Source organism: Carcharhinus amblyrhynchos, chromosome 3 (genome assembly GCF_965287045.1).
Source record: "Carcharhinus amblyrhynchos chromosome 3, sCarAmb.v2.hapA, whole genome shotgun sequence".
Taxonomy (NCBI): domain Eukaryota; kingdom Metazoa; phylum Chordata; class Chondrichthyes; order Carcharhiniformes; family Carcharhinidae; genus Carcharhinus; species Carcharhinus amblyrhynchos.
The window spans coordinates 62,043,664-62,062,486 of record NC_137326.1 but is presented as its reverse complement, the minus strand read 5'-3'; the positions used below and the strand labels follow the sequence as shown (position 1 = coordinate 62,062,486).

At 40.1% G+C, this 18,823-nt stretch overlaps 1 protein-coding gene across 6 annotated transcripts in view; it reads left to right on the top strand.

Moving 5' to 3' along the window:
* ip6k1 (inositol hexakisphosphate kinase 1) overlaps nucleotides 1-18,823 on the top strand; it is a 102,034-nt gene that overhangs the window by 40,630 nt on the left and 42,581 nt on the right. For all 6 annotated transcript variants that reach the window (XM_080184680.1, XM_080184652.1, XM_080184672.1 and 3 more), the window contains one exon: nucleotides 7,577-7,952. In XM_080184680.1, coding sequence (XP_080040806.1) covers nucleotides 7,730-7,952 — 223 coding nt within the window. In that variant the 5' untranslated portion in view covers nucleotides 7,577-7,729. The remainder of the gene's footprint in view (nucleotides 1-7,576; nucleotides 7,953-18,823) is intronic.

Sequence of the window (18,823 nt, the reverse complement as noted above, 5' to 3'; positions counted from 1 at the left end):
GGCTATCAAATTGAAAGAAAATGCCTACAAAGTGGCAAAGATTTGTGCGAAACTAGAGGATTGGAAATTCTTTAAAGTCAACAGAAAGATATGGAAAAAGCTATAAAGAAAAGTAAAATAGGTTGAGGGTAAACTAGCTCAGAATATAAAAGCAGATAACAAAAGTTTCTATAAATGTATAGAATGAAAAAGAGTGACTAAAATAAACACTTGTCCTTTAGAGGATAAGAAGGGGACTTTAATAATGGGAAATGAGGAAATGGCTGAGGTATTGAACAAGCATTTTATGTCAGTCTTCACAGTTGGAGACACAAATAACATGTCAAAAATTAATGACAAGGAGGCAATGGCAGATGAGGACCTAGAAGTGATTATTATCACTAAAGAGGTAATGTTGGGGAAGCTAATGGGGCTAAAGGCAGACAAGTCTTCTGGCCCTGATGAAATGCATCCCAGGGTGCTGAAAGACGCAGCGGGAGAAATAGCAAATAGCTTGTGGTAATTTACCAAAATTCACTGGACTCTGGGATGATTCTGGCAGATTGGAAAACAGCAGATATCATGCCACTGTTTAAGAAAGAAGATAGACAAAAGGCAGGTAACTATAAGCCAATTAGCTTAATTTCTGTAGTGGGAAAATAACTTGAATCTATCATAAAGGAAGAAATAGCGCAACATCTGAATAGAAATTGTTCAATTAAACAGACACAGCATGGGTTCGTAAAAGGCAGGTCATGTTTAACTAATTTACCGGAATTCTTTGTGGACGAAATGAGTACAGTGGACAATGGGGAACCGGTAGAGGTGGTGTATCTGGATTTCCAGAAGGCATTTGACAAGATGCCACACAAAAGGCGGCTGTATAAGATAAAGGTGCACAGTGTTATGGGTAATCTATTAGCATAGATAGAGGATTAGTTAACTAGCGGAAAGCAAAGAGTGGGGATAAATGGGTTTTTTCTGGTTGGCAATTAGTGACGAGTGGTATGCCTCAGGGAGCAGTGTTGGTTCAGCAACTGTTTACAATTTACTTAGATGATTTGGAATTGGGGACCAAGTGTCCAAGGACCAAGTATCAAAGTTCGCAGATGACACTAAGATGAGTGGTAGAGCAAAGTGTACAGAAGGCACAGTCTACAAAGGAATACAGATAGTCTAAGTGAGTAGACAAGAGCCTGATAGATGGAGTACAATGTTGGTAAATGTGAGGTCATCCATTTTGGCAGTAATAACAACGAAATGGACTATTAATCGGTTAAAAATTGCAGCATGCTGCTGTGCAGAGGGTGTCCTTGTGCATGAATCTCAAGAAGTTGGTTTGCAGGTGCATTAAAAAGGCAAATGGAATTTTGTCCTTCATTGCTAGAGGGATGGAGTTTAAAAATAGGTTATGTTGCAGTTGTATAAGATGCTGGTGAGGCCATACCTGGAGTACTATGTACAGTTTTGGTCTCCTTATTTGAGAAAGGATATACTGGCACTGGAGGGAGCGCAGAGGAGATTCACGCATTGATTCTGGAGTTGAGAGGGTTGGCTTATGAGGAGAGACTGAGTAGACTGGGACTATACTCACTGGAATTTTAAAGAATGAGGGAAGATCTTACAGCAAATAAAATTGTGAAGGGAACAGATAAAATATAAGCAAGGAGATTGTTTCCACTGGTGGGTGAAACAAGAACTAGGGCGTAGCCTTAAAATAAAGAGAAGCAGATTTAGAACGGAGTTGAGGAGGAACGTCTTCACCTCAAGGGTTGTGAATCTGTGGCATTCCCTACCCAGTGAAGCAGTTGAGACTATCTCGTTAAATGTTTTTAAGGCAACGATAGACTTTTGAACAGCAAAGGAATTAAAGGTTATGGTGAGCTGGTGGGTAAGTGGAGCTGAGTCCATGAAAAGGTCAGCCGTGATCTTATTGAATGATGGATCATACTTAAATGGCCAGATGGCCTACTGCTGCACCTAATTCTTACGTTCTTGTCTGCATGTTTTGCCTTTGCTCTTCAGTTGCTGACAGGCATGTGTACTTCTAATACTGTCTGTTCGTTTTCTCTATCTTCTTTTATTGTCTCTTCAGGATGTACTTTTTATTGAATCTTAATAATTCATGTGAAATTCTGTGTGAACTGGACATTTGACCAGCGTTTTGTGATTTCTCCAGTTGCAGCAATTTTTTGCAAAAATTGTATCCTTATGTTATTGAACATGCCAGACGAGGGCCCCACAGCTGCAATTTGTTATTGAAACTGTTTTATTGTCAGATGAGTGGATATTTTTTTAGCAATCAAGTTCATACGCTGGTAGTTGCCTCATTATGGAGATTCAGTTGCAATTTCATAAGTAGATTTGACCTGAAGCTAGCTGACTGTCTCTGCAAAACAGCCACCTGCAGAGCCAGCGGCTGGCCATATGTAACATACCTAGATCATTATATCTGCTGTGTAAAAACATCTTGTATTCATTCTATTGAGTAAGATAAAACATTGAAGAGTAAACCTCCATTCATGAATCTCAGTTGATTTGATTTTTTTCCCTGCTTCCTAGCACCGAATGAGACTGTGTGCCCTTGCTGCCACCCACTTACAAACAAAGTACTATTGGTGATTGTACCATTACTGCTGTGTAATTCAGTTCCATACCAGACTTTTGGGATGGGATTGTGCTTTCTCTTCCACATGCAGTTGTGAGAAATTCAGTTAGTATGTACAGTTTAATTTATCCTGTGTAATAGGATTGGATATGAGTTAAAAATGTTGTAGCTTGCCCTGTGTCTGACTTCATTGAAGTAGTTTCGCTTTGGGTTAAAAGATTAGGCTGGCTGTTTTTGTACACTGAAAATGAAACTCCTGTCAGTCGGTTTTCTATGTTATTCTATGATATGTTTTTTGCTTTTGTTGAATGGAAAATCCAGCTTAGCCATGGCATCGATACTTACTGTCTGAGAAGCCGAGAGCTGCATTTCTGTATTAGTTCTTTCTCTGTCCCTGCCTATAAAGTATATTAGAGAATGAAAAACAATATGCATCACGTTCATCAATGCCATGAAGGCAGCTAAGATACTGGTTGCATGTAACCTGCTTTGCAGTGTTGGGGTGATAGGTTGTGCAGATATCCTGGAGTACCCTGTCAGGTATACAATGTCTGAAACGTTAGTGAATGAATTTTGCATTAATTTTCCCTTTTATTTGTTTAAATGTAATCAGAAATGAAATTGAAAAATGACTGAAAAGAAGGGAAAGATTAAAGAATGATGGCAGGATCTGTAAGAGAAGAAAGGAAAGCACTGGATAAAGGCAAAATGCTGAAGGGATAGTAACATACTTCAAGAGGATGTAGACAGGCTAGTGGAATGGATGAACACTTGCCAAGTGAAATTCAGTGCCAGAAGATTTGAGATGATATATTTTGGAAGGAAGAATGTATTGAGAAACCCTACATATTAAATGATACTACTTTAAAAGGGGTGCAAGATCAGAGATACCTCAGGATGTTTGTGGTTAAATCTTTGAGGGAGCAATACAGGTTAACTAAGTAGTTAATAAAGTATATGAAGTCCCACAATTTTTTAAGTAGAACATAAAATACAAAAACCAGAAAGATATGCTAAACCTTTATAAAACATCAATACAACTGAACTGGAGTATTGTGTCCAATTCTGGTCAGCACACTTTAAGAAGGACCTGAAGACTTTGGCAAGGGTACAGAAAAGATTGGTTCCTGGGGATCAGGGGATTGTAGTTATGTGGATGGGTTGGAGAAGCTGACATTCTACATGGAGCAGAAAAGCTCGGAGCAGATTTGATACAAGTGTTCAAAACCATTAAGCGTTTAAATGGAATCAATAAAGAGTTGTTGTTTCCTGTGGTCAGAGGGTCCGTTCTTGGAGGCTGCAGAAGCACTAGAGGTGACGTGGAGGTGAACTTTGGGGTCTGATGGAACAATTGCCTCCAAAGGGGAATTGGATAAATACTTGAAGAGAAAAGCCTTGCAAATATATAGGGAAAGAGCAGGGGAGTGGTGTAATTAGATTGCTCTTGAAGAGATGAGGTTTAGACTGAATGGGCTGAGTGGCCTTCAGTATTGTACTACCTTGTGAAAAAACTATTAAAGAGACGCGACAGGCTTGTGTGAGTAGGAGAGGAGATACGTTACGTAACTTACAGCTTCCAGAATGCACTTTACGGACTTGGCGCATGAGCGAGGGCTGTGAGGTATTTGCTACAGTGATTGTTGGCTTTTTATTATTTAGCTTATTAGTACCCTTCCTCGAATCCAACATTAAAAGTAAACACCACAACCAAAATGTGCACATCAGAACTCCGAGCACTCAATTCCTGCTTTATTGGTTTCCTTGTAGTGGTTGTGAAGTAGGCACACACAGTAAATGTCCAAATGGCAGTCTTGTTTGCATTTAAAGCACTCATCCATATGATTTTTATTATTGCCTCTGGATGCATTTAGTATACAGATAACCAGCACAATGTAAAGAAAATGAGATTTAAGCCAATACATTGTAGTGATGTGCAAAAATTATGATTTGCCAAATTCCTGTTTTTTTTTCATGCACCATGTGTCCTGACATGGAACTTGATTAGAATATTTAAGTCTTAACTCACATCAGCTGAGAAATCTGCACCCATTGATCAAATTTCTGCTCTCGTGGTATGGAGAATGGGCATTTACACAGAACCAGATCAGGAGCTTGGGTGCAAACCTGCAGAACAAAGGTAGAGTTTAACATTGTTTACTAGTTCAGAATACTGGTTGCTTGTGCATCTAGGGCCACCTAACACTGGAATATTGAATTCCAGTGTGCTGCAACTAAATATGAATCATTTCATTAATGAACCATTCTGGACCCTGTACTACAGAGCTGCCTGGTTTAAGTATGGGATTACCAAGTCTGTGACAAAAGGTTGGCATAGTTTTGAATTCTATTATTAAAAATGTTATTTTGGAACCACCTCCTAAAAGACTCAGTTTCAGATGGGGTTCATCACCAGCTGGCCATTGCATAGCTGACAGATGTGGGTGTCACTGAGCAGGATTGGCATTTGTTACCCATTTGTAATTGCCTTTATGGTAATGCTGATGGACAGAAGATACGGGGAATAGCACAGTACACCTTAAACAGTGCATCTGTCCCCATCCTCCTGAGCATACAATGTAAGTCCATATCCTATTCCATAGAATGATCACAGTACAAAATCCTAGTAACAGCATTGATTGAAAATTACAAAATAAATTTGTGAATTTTATTTCTAGGTGTTCAAAACAAGATTAAGTTCTCCTTTTCCGAGTTTCCTTTCAAATTTCAGATAGGATCATTAATAATTGTCATTGTTACACTATTCTGAGAAAGGTTCTGAAGTTAAATTTGTAACTTGCTGTTAAAACAGAATAAAATTTTGACTCAAAAGTAAGAGGCAAAAGCCACAATGCATGATGGCCTAACCTCAAAATGAACAATGTTATACACCACTGAGTATCTGCTTTGAATTTTGGGCTGTGCTGAGTTAATTAATCACAGTCATGACATTGTTGGACTTCTGCCACCCTGTCTGGGCATCAAGTTTATTGCAGTGTTGTTCACATAAACAAAATTTCCCAATTTCTCAACTAAAGGGAAATAACAATTGAGTGTTTTACTCTCCATTATCTGCATGTTCCACTTCTCTTAGAAGGCTTGTCTGCCTGAAGTCAGTCATTTTTGATGCTTGCTCCTCCAGTTTTCTTTCTTGCCCACTTGTTGCTTCCCAGCATATTGCTTAAATGGCTGTTTTTGCAGCTCGATCTAGTTAGTAATTGTCAGTATCACAGCTGAACCTGGCACTGTTCTCATCTGATTCCCACAAACAACTTCTGATGCTGAACAGTAAACCTTTCCTGGTCCCTGCCACCAGCAGCTTTAACAAGGAGCCAGTTGTAGAATACAAACTTCCCAGTGGGATGCTGGGAATTTCCATTACATGGTGATAAATCCCATCTGTAAGTAACACTTAAGAGACAGAAGCAGCATTCTTACCAGTTTAATGAGCTAGAACCATTCTTTCATATTTAATGGATTGTGCCAAGGAGATTGACTTTCAGGTAATAAACAATAACAATCCTTTGTATACCCACTTGTAATATAAAGCAGCATCTCAAATTGTTTTTAAAGTTTGTGTGTCACAAGTAGGCTTACGTTAACATTATAATGAAGTTACTGTGAAAATCCCTTCGTCGTCACACTCTGACACTTGCTCTGATACGCTATGGGGGAATTTAGCTTGGCTTTGTGAACAGCGCATATTCAAACTGTACAGAGTTTTGGACTAGCTGAGGTTTATGCATGATTGGGGAGGGGGAGCAGAGGTGAAGGTTGAGGTTGGGGGTAGCACCAAGCAGAGTGGTTAGACTGTTGAGTCTGAAACTGAAGAGGGCACTTATAAAGGTTTCAGCAGCTGAGATAAGATGGGGATGAAGGTGAAGAAACAGCTTGGAGTTTAAAGCTTTCTTCAACTTGATGCAAAAAATGATAAATAGTTAAGTACTGCCTGAGAGTAAGAAAGAGTGAAATCAGTGGCAAGATACTAGAGTTAGTTGTAGCTGTTGAAAACAACAGTTTTGATTGTCCTAATGTGAATTTGGAAGAAGCTATAATTCGTTCAAAACTTGGATTAATATAGCAGGAACTGAATTGTATTGAATCCCATTGGTCACAAATCGATTATTACAGCTCCTTCAACAGAATATGTTCCATGTTAAATGTTGTAGCAGTCCATTGTTTTAGAACAGTGCATCATCTGACTTGCCACAGCTAGTCATTGTTAAAAATAGATGTGTCGCCCATATAAGCTGTAACCCTCTTGTATTTCCAGTGCTACTTTTATAATTATCTCACTTTGCCAGTCACAGCTGCATGCTCGTCAGTTATGGGTCTTTGATACTCCAGCTTCTGTTAATAAGTGGTAGTTACTGCTGAAAGGACATTGTTCCATATCTCATGCAATAAATAAACAGTTCAATCTGAGGAGCTGATTGTTCTGACATAAGTGTTCCAAATGTACTTTGAAAGACACTTCTGTTTGGTTTGGGCAAGTGACTTCTCAGCATTTGCAATACAGGAAGTATTCTGCAACTGTAAGTTGATCCTAATTTGTTGTCCATGTTCGTTTTCTGTTTCCCCCATTTGCTTTAGTCTGTAAATACTAACTACTTTTTTAATTTTAGTTCTGTGACTCTTGTACCTACAAAGACCAGGAACCTTGTGGAATGGCCACACTCCATTTTGGACATTGGTGTTACATTGATGGTTAGGATACCAAGTAAAACTCTGTCCTCTGCCCACAGCTCCAGACTCCAAAAAACATTGCTGCTATCCTGCAATCTCTCAATGAGTGAGAATCCCATTAGGTTTTACCCATTTGAAATGGGATTAAGATTGTCTTACTGCATTTAACATTGGACTCTTACAACAAATACAGAGAATTTGTTCATCGGCCTTAATCCCAGAGGCTAGAGGCTAATATCTGAGATGAGGTGCCAGGACTTTTCTGGATTTCGAGTGAGCTGACGGTTTTTCCTTTTTCTCTTTTAGAAGTGAACATCGAACAAGATCGTAGTTTGGAGTTGTTCTTTCCCGCTACTCATTGGTCGTGGGCTGGTCCTCTGGCCCGTATACACATCCCCAGCAAAGCCAGGCCTATGCACTGTGCTCCATGTCTCCTCTGAGCTGCGGCCCAGTAACGCAATGTGCCTTTTGGACACCATGGAAGTGGGGAAATATGGTAACAACGCAGTTCCAGAGAGAAGCAAAGGAGTGCTCTTGGAGCCTTTCATTCATCAAGTTGGCGGACACACTAGTATGATGCGCTATGACGATCACACAGTTTGTAAACCCCTCATCAGTCGAGAGCAGAGGTTCTACGAGTCACTGCCACCAGAAATGAAAGAGTTTACTCCAGAGTACAAAGGTGAGCCATTCCAAATCTTGCAAATAAGGTTAGCAGTCTCTATCTAGAGGATTATTTTTAATCCCTTTTATCTGTTGAGGAAATTTAAATGCACCTTCAAGAAAAGATTATTTTTGCTGGGCTTAGGTTAGTTGAGAAAGAGTGGAGGTATTTGTTACCTGGTTGAAATGCAAATAATTTGACTATTTACTGAATCTGCTGACACTCTGCCGTATTTCTGCTTTAAATAAATCCGATATTTAATCCACATCATAAAATCGTGGCTGCAGAGAGGATAATAAATTAGTTTTAACACTGCAGAGCTGGAAGAGACTCATTGTTTAAAAATAGTACTTCAGGCTTGTAAAGTCAATTCTAGATTTATCAGAGCACAAGTGTGGCGTTCACCAAACTCAGCTCCAATTCTATTCTGTTTGCTCCTTTTAAAATGGCAGTCTGTTCCAGAGTTTCGGATATGCGAGGACAGGGATGGTCCAAGCCTTTGTTTTTGGGCCTTTTCATTCACTTGCATACGTGCTAGGTTAGTGGTACCAGTAGTTTATGATATTCTTGTTTAGGATTTATCCACTGACGAGGCAACCACATTTTCCAAATCTGTAAATTGATCATGTTCAAACCTGACGTTAGAAAGTATGAAACAGAAGTACAAACTAGATTGAGGCGCCTTGGCAACATAGCCTGTGGGTTGTTCCAGGGTCACACATTGGACATCTTGCTCTGTGGAGTCCTATCTTGTTCTCACCTGGTTTTTACACATGCTGATGTGGGCTTTGTCAGTCATTACACAATAATCGGGAACAGAAATCTTTGCTGTCCAGTCCAGTAACATTGAATTGAATTGTGTCTGATCATAGCCCCCAGCTGTTATCAGCAAACTCGCCATGAAACAGGGATCATTTTGACACAGTTCTCACTGAGCCATAGGGAGAATATTTCTGTTAGAGACTAGTGACTCCTCAGTATTGCCCTTTTTGCATTTATTGACTTCTTCCTGTTCAAAAACACATCTCACAATCTCTCAAAACTGACCCCTCTTCTTACAAACTATTGCTTTATCCCTTCCAAAGTCATTTGATGAGCTGAAAAATATTGCTATTTTTCCAAAACATTCTCCAAATCTTATTAGAATATGCCCAAATTTAATATGTCTAATTGGGCATAAGCCAGAGTAAAAAATTAGAACCTAAGGAAATGCCAAAGTCATATCAGTGTTTCTTCTTTGAGTCTTAAAATTAAAGTCCCAACTTATTTAACCACAACTCATGCTCATGAGGCACAGTGTTTAAGAACCTGCAATCTGGGTTGCTTTTCACCTTTAATATAACTTATAGTGATGCCATAAAGATGTATGAAAAGAAACAAATACTAGCTGGTCCTAGTAAAACACGCTCAAACAATTACAATAGCCTGACCAGGAAATGACACTTCCCCATTGCAAACCACCCCCCCCAAAAAAAAAGCAAGCAGAGTTGGGTATACTCCCATTTGAGTTGGGGGAGTGCCTAATTGTGTGGGTTTTGGCATAAGGTATGAAAGATGAACATGAAGGAGCAAGGTAATTTGCATGCATTGAAGTCCTGTGTATAATTTAATCACAGCCAAAATGTAAGAATCTTTTAAACTACTTAATCGGCTTGTACCCAGATGACAGATGTATCTAGGGGCAATTGTGGAGGGAACTGGAGGCCATTGTCACAAATCCTTGCCCGCTTTACCAGTAATTTATTTTTGAATCTCCAGTCAGATTTCAGCCCTTACTGAAGCACTTAAACATTCGTAACCAATTTCACAAACAGATGCTTACATAAGTGGGCACACAGATGCTGGCACAAAGAGTGGGCGCAGACAATAAGTGAGTTGTGGCCACAATTAGATCAGCCATGATCTTATCGAATGGCAGAACAGACTCCAGGGACTAAATGATCTATTCCTGGTCCTAATTGTTGTAAGGAGTCTCGCAACACCAGGTTTAAGTCCAACCAGTTTATTTGATAGAAATCCCACAAGCTTTCAGAAACGGTGTTCCTTTGTCAGGTGAGTGGAAGGTTCTGATCAGAGAAAGGCATATGAAGACACACATAGTTTACAGAATACTGATTAGAATTCCAGTCTTTGCAGCTAACCTGCTATTCAAGTCTTAAAGATACAGACAATGTGAGTGGAGATAACATTAGCATAGGTTAAAGAGATGTGTATATGCCTTTCTCTGATCAGAACCTTCCACTCACCTGACGAAGGAATACCGTTTCCGAAAGCTTGTGGGATTACTATCAAATAAACTGGTTGGACTTAAACCTGGTGTTGTGAGACTTCTTACTGTGTTTACCCCAGTCCAACGCCAGCATCTCTACATCCTAGTTGTTGTGTCAGTGTAATATTTGAGTTTTGGGGCATCACAGCCAAGTCTAATCCTATCCATGTTTAACCATGTTACATATGTACTCGACGTGCCAAATGACTGTCGCCTGCACTGTAGGGATTCTGTGTGCTTCCAGTTGGGATCACTGGTGATAAAATGGAGTTTTTGCTGATCTTCCGTACTCTAATCCCAATTCTACTATCTCTATTGCGAGCCCTGACGTTAACACAGAATGACGATAGAGCCCTTTTTATTGTTTGCATGGTTTAGTCATTCCATATTCCAAATTTCAGCAAAGCGATAGATTATTAAACCTTGCATGATTATTGGGTGTTAAGGAAACATTATCTGATACTGAAACCAATCATCTGATTGGTCACACCGACACCTCAGTAACCACAACTTATTAGAGACACTGGGTGACAGACACTGAAACGCGGTGAGTTGGAATGGCCATACCAGAGTGCTCCATACAAAAGCTTCAAATACCATTCCTGAATATAATATCAAAAGCACATCCCAAATTAGAAAAGTGGGCATGTTTTGACTAAAGAATGTTTAGAATGCATTACACAACAATTACTCATAATTTCTATTTGTGGCATGTGCTGTTTCTGTGTGTAGCGTGTGTGTATGTAGACCTGTCTGTGAGCTTGCGATGTTAGCACAGTGGCTGCATTTCCTTGTTCCTTAAGCAGTCTTGTGCTGGAGGTTGTTTGAAGCTTTTAAGATGTGACTGGTTTTTTGTTAGTTAGCGGCAAAAATGAATGAATAAATAGAGTTGTGATGAGATCAGACATGATTGAATTGTGTAATAGAATGGGTTAAAGGAGCTGAATAACTTACTCCTATTTCTGTGAGTAACCATCACTCATGGTTGGCGGAATGTGTGTTTCCAGTTGGGCTTGAGAGCTTTATACCAATGTTGTGACTTTGACTATCATATGTAATATAAATGAGACAAAATTACACCTCAACAAAAAGTCGAGTCATATTGTGCCACAATAGATTGAGCTCTGTTAGGTATTTAACTGCTGTCTAAGACGTGATTGAGTGGATAGTATCAAGGGAGATTTGTTTTAGCTAACTTGTGTTGCATGTGACCTGGGAGTGTTTCATGGGACAGTGTAAAAGGAGCTTTATCTTCTATCCTAACATCTGCTGTGCCTGTCTTGGGAGTGTTCAGTGAGATAATGCAGAGTGAACCTGACCTTGTTTCTAACCGGTGATGTATTCCTAACAACCAACTCCATCCTTTCTTCAGTAAAGAAAGTGCTTTGTTTGGTGGCATAAAATCAAAGGCATCTTTGTCCATGTTATCCTCCAGACTGGAAATTGTGTGTCATGCAGAGAACTGGGGCTTGTTCAAATTAATCACTGTCTGTGCACTGCATAAAATTAGTTTTGATATTGTTGCATGCCCAAAGTTTTCATTATCTTTCAAAATAAGACAACTGCTTTGAATATAACTTTGTGGTAATGATTACCAATCAGTTCATCCACCACAGGCATGATAGCTCAAATGGCATCATACTTCGCTGCATCAACCTGTGAAATAATTTGGGATTTTGTCTTGTGTGTAAGTATGTATGAGCCATGGTCTGTATTTCACCTACATGTCAACATAATAGATTGATTTTATGATACAGACACTCACTGATGTATACCATGACCTCTCCAATTTTAAGCGTGTTAACATTAACCTGCTTTTAAATGGTTGATACAAACTGATTTTGGTGTCCCAAGTAAGAATTCACCCACCTGTGTGGGAACAACACACAGAAACAGACTCCTCCACAATACCCACCATACTTTAATAGCCCAAATTGACAGGTAGTGAAGTTCAAATTGGGGGAACCAGGGGAGGAATAATTAAAGCTAAAAACTTTCTGCTTCATGGGTCAAATTGGCAGAGTTCACCACTCAAGCCATTGTTTAAACGTTACAGAAGTGACTCTCCACAATTCATTAAGGTATAGATCAACACAGCTTGAACCATTTCCAACTTTTAAAAAGATTTACTAACAGCAGCTGATAGTGAAAGCTCCTCAAGCAGCAGCTAACGCAACAGTATTAATAATACTTCGTTGAGAGCTCATGGGTTATGCCCTTTTGGAGGGGAACTCGAATGTTCCAATACACTGCATACTGGGATCCGAAACTGCATCCACCATTCCACACTAGTTGAGTTGATACCAAATGTGCTGCCTTAGTAGAGTCCAGCACTTTACCAGAGTGCGGTAAATAAACCACAGAATCTGTTGTTGCCTTTTCATTTGTTCAGTCAAGTGAAAAGGCAACATAGTCAACTGCCAGTCAGATTAATTTTATTACTTCTGCGCAACTAAGTAAAATAAAAGAGAACAGCTTTCTCTAGCAGCAAACATCCTGCAGCAAAGGAGATCCAGGTGAGGCAGAGGCTATTTCTGACTCGTTATGAGTACTATGACTATGCCTAGTTTGGGGGCGTTTAAGAGATCCGTGGATAGGTTTATGGATAAAAAGGGATTGGTTTAGATTAGTGGGTCATTGTTTTTTTTTTAACTGGTCGGCGCAACATCGTGGGCCGAAGGGCCTGTTCTGCGCTGTAATGTTCTATGTTCTATATGTTCTATAAGAACTCTCATTTGGATCTTCACATTTACATATTTCTTAATGGAAAAGAAACTTGGCTCAAGAAATACTTCCTTTGAGTCAGAAGATTCTGGGTTCAAGTACTGATTCGGAAGTGCAGCATGTAATCTGGGCTGATGTTTCAGCTCAGTATTGGTGGAATATTATGTAGCCTGTAGCGACATCTTTTAGGTAAGGCACCATGCAAAGACCCTCTCCAATTACCAAAATTTTGTTCAAGATGAAACTATTCAAAAAAAAGAGCAGGAGTTCAAACCCGATCCACCCTTAACTAAAACATCTACTGATTTTAAAAAAGGCAAGTTTGCCACTGCTGAATGATGGCTCTTTGATGCCTGAGTCCCCACTAAAACCATACTCTCACCCTGGCTGTTCCACCAATACAGCCTTCATCTCTGCTCATTTAAGTCAGAGAGATGCAGACTTTTAAAGATATGGCAGAGAAACTGGGTTAGTCATCTACCACCAGATCTGACTGGACCAATTAAAACACTACAGGATCCTGCTCTTAGTTAAAATTGTTCTTTGTTCCAAGATCATCCTGAAATGCAAAATTAGCCCTCAGCATCTTCTCTTCTATAGACTGTCACCTTGAACTCTTTGCTGGAGGTGCACTTGGAGAGGAAATGTGTGAGGAATTCTTGGATTTTTTGGCACTAAGATCAGGACAATTTGCTTAGCTATCTCTGACAAGTCGTTCCAATAGCCCACTGAACTAAACTTTCTTCAATGCTCCTTCGTGCCCAAATGCTGAACTTGCATCTTCCCCTAGCTCATCTTGGTCCATGAGAGCCACAACCTGTTCCCTTGCTTCTACTCTCAAACTGCTGATTACCAAATTTCTCCTCCTGACCCTCATGTTAGCTGATATTGTAAATGGTTTTCTCCTTGAACAAAATAAAAGCAAAATACTGCTAATATTGGAATCTGAAACAAATATGGAAAGTTCTGGAAAAACCCAGCAAGTCCGGCAGTATGTGTGAAGAGAGAACCAGAGTTAATAGTTTGTGTTCAGTGTGATTCTTATGAACTAACTCTTTTTCTCTCAAGGTATTGTCCCTCCTTTAAATTTTGTTTTGTGAAAGGGAAGTCATGTTTAAACACTGTATTGGAGTTATTTGAAGAAATAACATGGGCTATGGAAAAGAGGAGCCAGCAGATGTACTGTACTTAAATTTCCAGAAGGCATTTGATGAGATTTCATATCCAAGGTTATTGCAAAAAATAAATTTGTGTCCTAGGGATAACATATTGACATGGACAGAAGATTGGCTGGCTAACAGGAAGCAGAGAATAGGCATAAACAGGTCTTTTTCAGGTGTAATAGGTGGTGTGCACAGGGATCAGTGCTGGGACCTCAACTGGGTGAGTTGTCTTATAATGAAAAGTTGGACAGACGAGGCTTGTCTTCACTGGAGTTTAGAAGAGTGAGAGGTGACTTGATTGAAATGTCTAAGATCTTGAGGTGTATTGACGGGATGGATGTGGAGAGGATATTTCTTCTTGTGGCAGAATCTAAAAATAAGGGTCATTGTTCAAAATTAGCACTCACCCATTTAAAACAAAGATGAGACCATTTTTTTTTCTGAGCAGGTCATTAGTCTTTGGAACTTTCTTCCTGAAAAGGTGGTGGAAGCAAAGTCTTTGAATATTTTTAAGGTAGAGGTGAACAGATTCTTGGTAAGCAAGGCAGTGATGGGTATCAGCGTTACTATCAGACCAGCTATGAACTTATTAAATGACAGAGCTGGCTCCAGGGGTTAAATGACCTTTTGCTGCTGCTTGTTCATTTATAAATTTGTAATCATTGCTCTTCTCCTGAAGAGAAATCCCTCCACTCGTCCATCCTTAAAAATAACCATCCCTATCTCCAATCTCCTTTTATTCTTCAAGGTTCTTAAACATGCTGTCATCTCCCAAATCCCTTCCATCTTTCCTGGAACTCTGTAAACTTGAGGTCATCCAAAAATTCATGTCGCAGTACCATCTTAATTTTAAAATTTTCATCCTTGTTTTCAAATGTTATCTTGGCCTCACCCCTCCCTATGTCTGTAATGTCCTCCAGCCCTATATGCATTCAAGATATCTGTACCCCTCTAATTCTGGCGTCTTGAACATTTCTCATTATAATTGCTCCACCATTGGTGACTTAGGCTCGAAGACCTGGCATTCTCTCCTTGCAGTTTTCTACCTCCTGTACCTCATTTTCCTTCTTTAAGGCACTTCTTAAAACCTACCTCTTTGGCCAAATTTTTGGTCATTTGACCTAATATCTATTTGTGACTCAGTATCATACTCTGTTTTACAGTCCTCCTATGAAGTGCCTGGAGATGTTTCATTACATTAAAGGTGCTATGTAGATTTTAAGTTGTTGCTGCCTGTGGACTCCAAGTCTGACATCTCATTGTTCCATCTGGAGCTCCCAGATATTGACAGCCTTCTAAAGCTGTCCCTTATTATCTTAAAGTCATAATTTCTACACTCAAGACTACTGGATCTTTTAAGAAGGAGAATATCTAGCACCATTCAGACTATAATGACGTAATAGAGCCAGGAAAAATTAGAACATTTGGTGGGCCACATGCTGCTTTAATTTGCTTGTTTGGCTCTTTGAGAAGGCTGGGGTTCTTGAAGAGAGGCTGAATAGACTGGGTTTGTACTCGTTGGAGTTTAGAAGGATGAGGGGGGATCTTATGGAGACGTATAAGTTAATGAAGGGGATGGATAGAGTGGAGGTAGAGAGATTCTTCCTGCTCAGAAAGGACAGCAGGACTAGAGGGCACAGCTTCAAGATAAAGCGGGGGGGGGCAGTTTAGAACGGAGTTGAGGAGGAACTTCTTCACTCAAAGGGTGGTGAATCTCAAATTCTCTGCCCGTTGAAGTGGTGGAGGCTACCTCGCTAAATATATTTAAGACACAGGTTTTTGGTAGGCAACAGAATTAAGGGTTATGGGGGGAAAGTGGAACTGATCCACTTCAGATCAGCCATGATCATATTGAATGGCGGGGCAGGCTCGAAGGGCTAGATGGTCTACTCCTCCTATTTCTTATGTTCTTCCTGTGGCTGTGTGACCTGGAAGGTTTATATTTAATAGCATGAAGTTCCATGAAAGACTAGCTTTGATCAGAATAATTGGTTGCGTGCTTTTGAAGTGAGTCTAGGAATCCTCCTGCCAAGGCTTTTTTGTAGATTGTGCACTGCCAGGTTTTAGCATGATATACCTACTATTGACAGCTTACTGCAGTCCAGAAGAGCTTCTAACTATACAGAACCTGACAGACGCTGCGGGAGAACTAAATTTGGTGCTCTGTCCAACAGTAACTAGTAGAGTGGTTGCAAATAAACTCCATTCTCTTGGCATTAATATAAAAGGTTTGCCTTTTTTAATCATTGCTCTGTAGCTAGAATTAATTATTCCAAGTAGTAGAAGTTGAACTCAAAATACGGTGGGGCATCAAAGAATTGGCCTAATTCACTTGAGCTTCCAACGGCCAATAAATTATCTCATAGTAGCATTGAAAATGAAAGCTTCTGTGATGTAATACAGAAGTCAATTTAAAGTACAGCGTTTTTTTTAGCTTTGGGTAAACAGGTATGTTACATGAGGTTCTGCAAATAGAGTCAGTAATGTGAGCTTTTACCAAGAAGGTGAGTCTCAAAAATAAGAATTTTCTGTCAGCTGCTATCTGTGGAACAGTGAGAGTTACCCCTTGTGAGAATTTGGTTGCTGATTGTGCTGCAGCAATACCCAATTAATCATAGCTGCATTGGAGGTAACAGCTGGATTCCAATTCTTTGTGTTCCTGATGTTCATTCTTGTGGTTTCTGATTACATCAAACTTGTTGAACTGAAGAGTTGCCCAATGCCTTTGAAGCAGGTGTTTGTCCTGTATTTGCTTGGAGTTGTACTGGAACAACTGTGGCCTGGATAGAGCATAACTGCATTTTTTTAAAAACTCTTGTGTTGGGATTATAAATAGAACAATCTTAACAAAAAGTTAACTGCTCATACAAGTTAAAAATATTTATTTTGGCCAACCAGCAATCTTTGTTTCCTAAAGGCACTGACTTTTGTGGGGGTGCTGTTCAACAGTGGCGTGAGGCAATGTGTGCTCTGAGAAGTACATGACATAGAATATACCTTAGAGAAACAGACCATTTGGTCCATCTACTCCCAAATTCTTTGTACTTCAACTCAACTTCTCAGCATATTTTTCTTTTCTTTTTCCTCATCGTTATCGAGGTGTTCACAGGTGAGGCCAAACCACATTCAAGATCCACATATTCTGATGTTTCTGTGAAATTCAACATGCTTCTTCCCTCAGGAATGCTGAGTCTGATAAATTGTTTTCAATTTCTGCTGAAGCTGGAACAACCAATGGAGCCCTACAACTCTCCCAGATCTCTGTGCACCTCCAATTCTAGCCACTTGTGCATCCCTGATTTTCATTGCTCTGCCTTTTGGCCCTATCTGGGCTGTCAAGGTTCTAAGCGTTCAAATTCTCTTTTCAAACCTTCCTACCTTTCTAACCCTCCTTTAGGTCATGACTAAAATCTTCCTTTTCGCCACATGTCTTTGTGGCTTTGTCAAATTCTGTCTGAATACTTCCTCAAGTGTCTTGTGATATTTTACTATGTTCAAAATACTAAATAGCAACATGCAATAGCTAGGCCACACAAATCCTCTTAGTATTATTGTGCTAACGGATTAAAGGAAAAACAAAAAGATTACATTGTGAAGTACTCTTGACTCAGCAGTCCGATAACTAATTATTCTCACCATCCGTGACCCAGGTTTGTGTGCAGTGGTGCAAATTCAGTATGTGGTGTGGCTGACTGTTTGTCTCCATGTTTCACACATTTCTCCTGTTAGTTGTGTCATCAGATGGCCTATTCTTAACTGCCCCTACTACCTTCCACGAGCATTCATCTCTGTTATCCTGACAGCAGTTTACATTACACCCTGTGTGGACGTGAAGACTGCACTGGATGAAATATACACCAGCACATTGTAGCCTTGAGACAAAACATACCGAGGCCTTGTTAATCGTGGCCAGGGACTTCTTCAATCAAGCCAAAATCAAGAGCATTCTGCCAAAATACCACCATCATGTCTCCTGTTCCACTAGAGGCCCAAACATTCCAGACCACTGCTATCATAGAATCATAGAAGCCTTACAGGACAGGAGGAGGCCATTTGGCCCATCGAATCTGCACCAATAATCCCACCCCAGACCCAATTCCCACAACCTTAAATGTTTACCCCGCTAATCCCTCTAACCTACACATCTCGGGATACTAAGGGGCAATTTAGCATGACCAGTCAACCTAACCTGCACACCTTTGGACTGAGAGGAAACCAGAGCACCCAGAAGAAACCCACGCAGGCATGGGGTGAACGTGCAAACTCCACACAGACATTGACCCAAGCTGGGAATTGAACCCTGGCCTCTGGAGCTGTGAGGCAGCATTGCTAACCATTGTGCCACCATGCTGCCCTAATATGTTTAACATATACAATACAAGTATCAAACATGGCTGCCATTCTATCGCCTGCCTGCACTTTGGTAAAGCAGCCCACAAGGCTGTGCTCCTGCTTCCAGCTTACAAGCAAAAACTGAAATGGGAGAATCCATTAAAGAAAGATGTGCAGTGTTGGACTGAAGAATCAGATGATCTCCTATGTGACTGCTTCGAGACAGTAGAGTGGTCAATGTTTAAAAACTCTGTGACCAACCTGAATGAGTACACCACTACAGTAACTGACTTCATCAGTAAGTGTGCAGAAGAGTGTGTGCCAAAAAAGCAAATCTGTGTTCCCAACCAAAAACCTTGGATGAAAGAGGCTATCCACTGCTTGCTGAAGTCCAGGTCTGA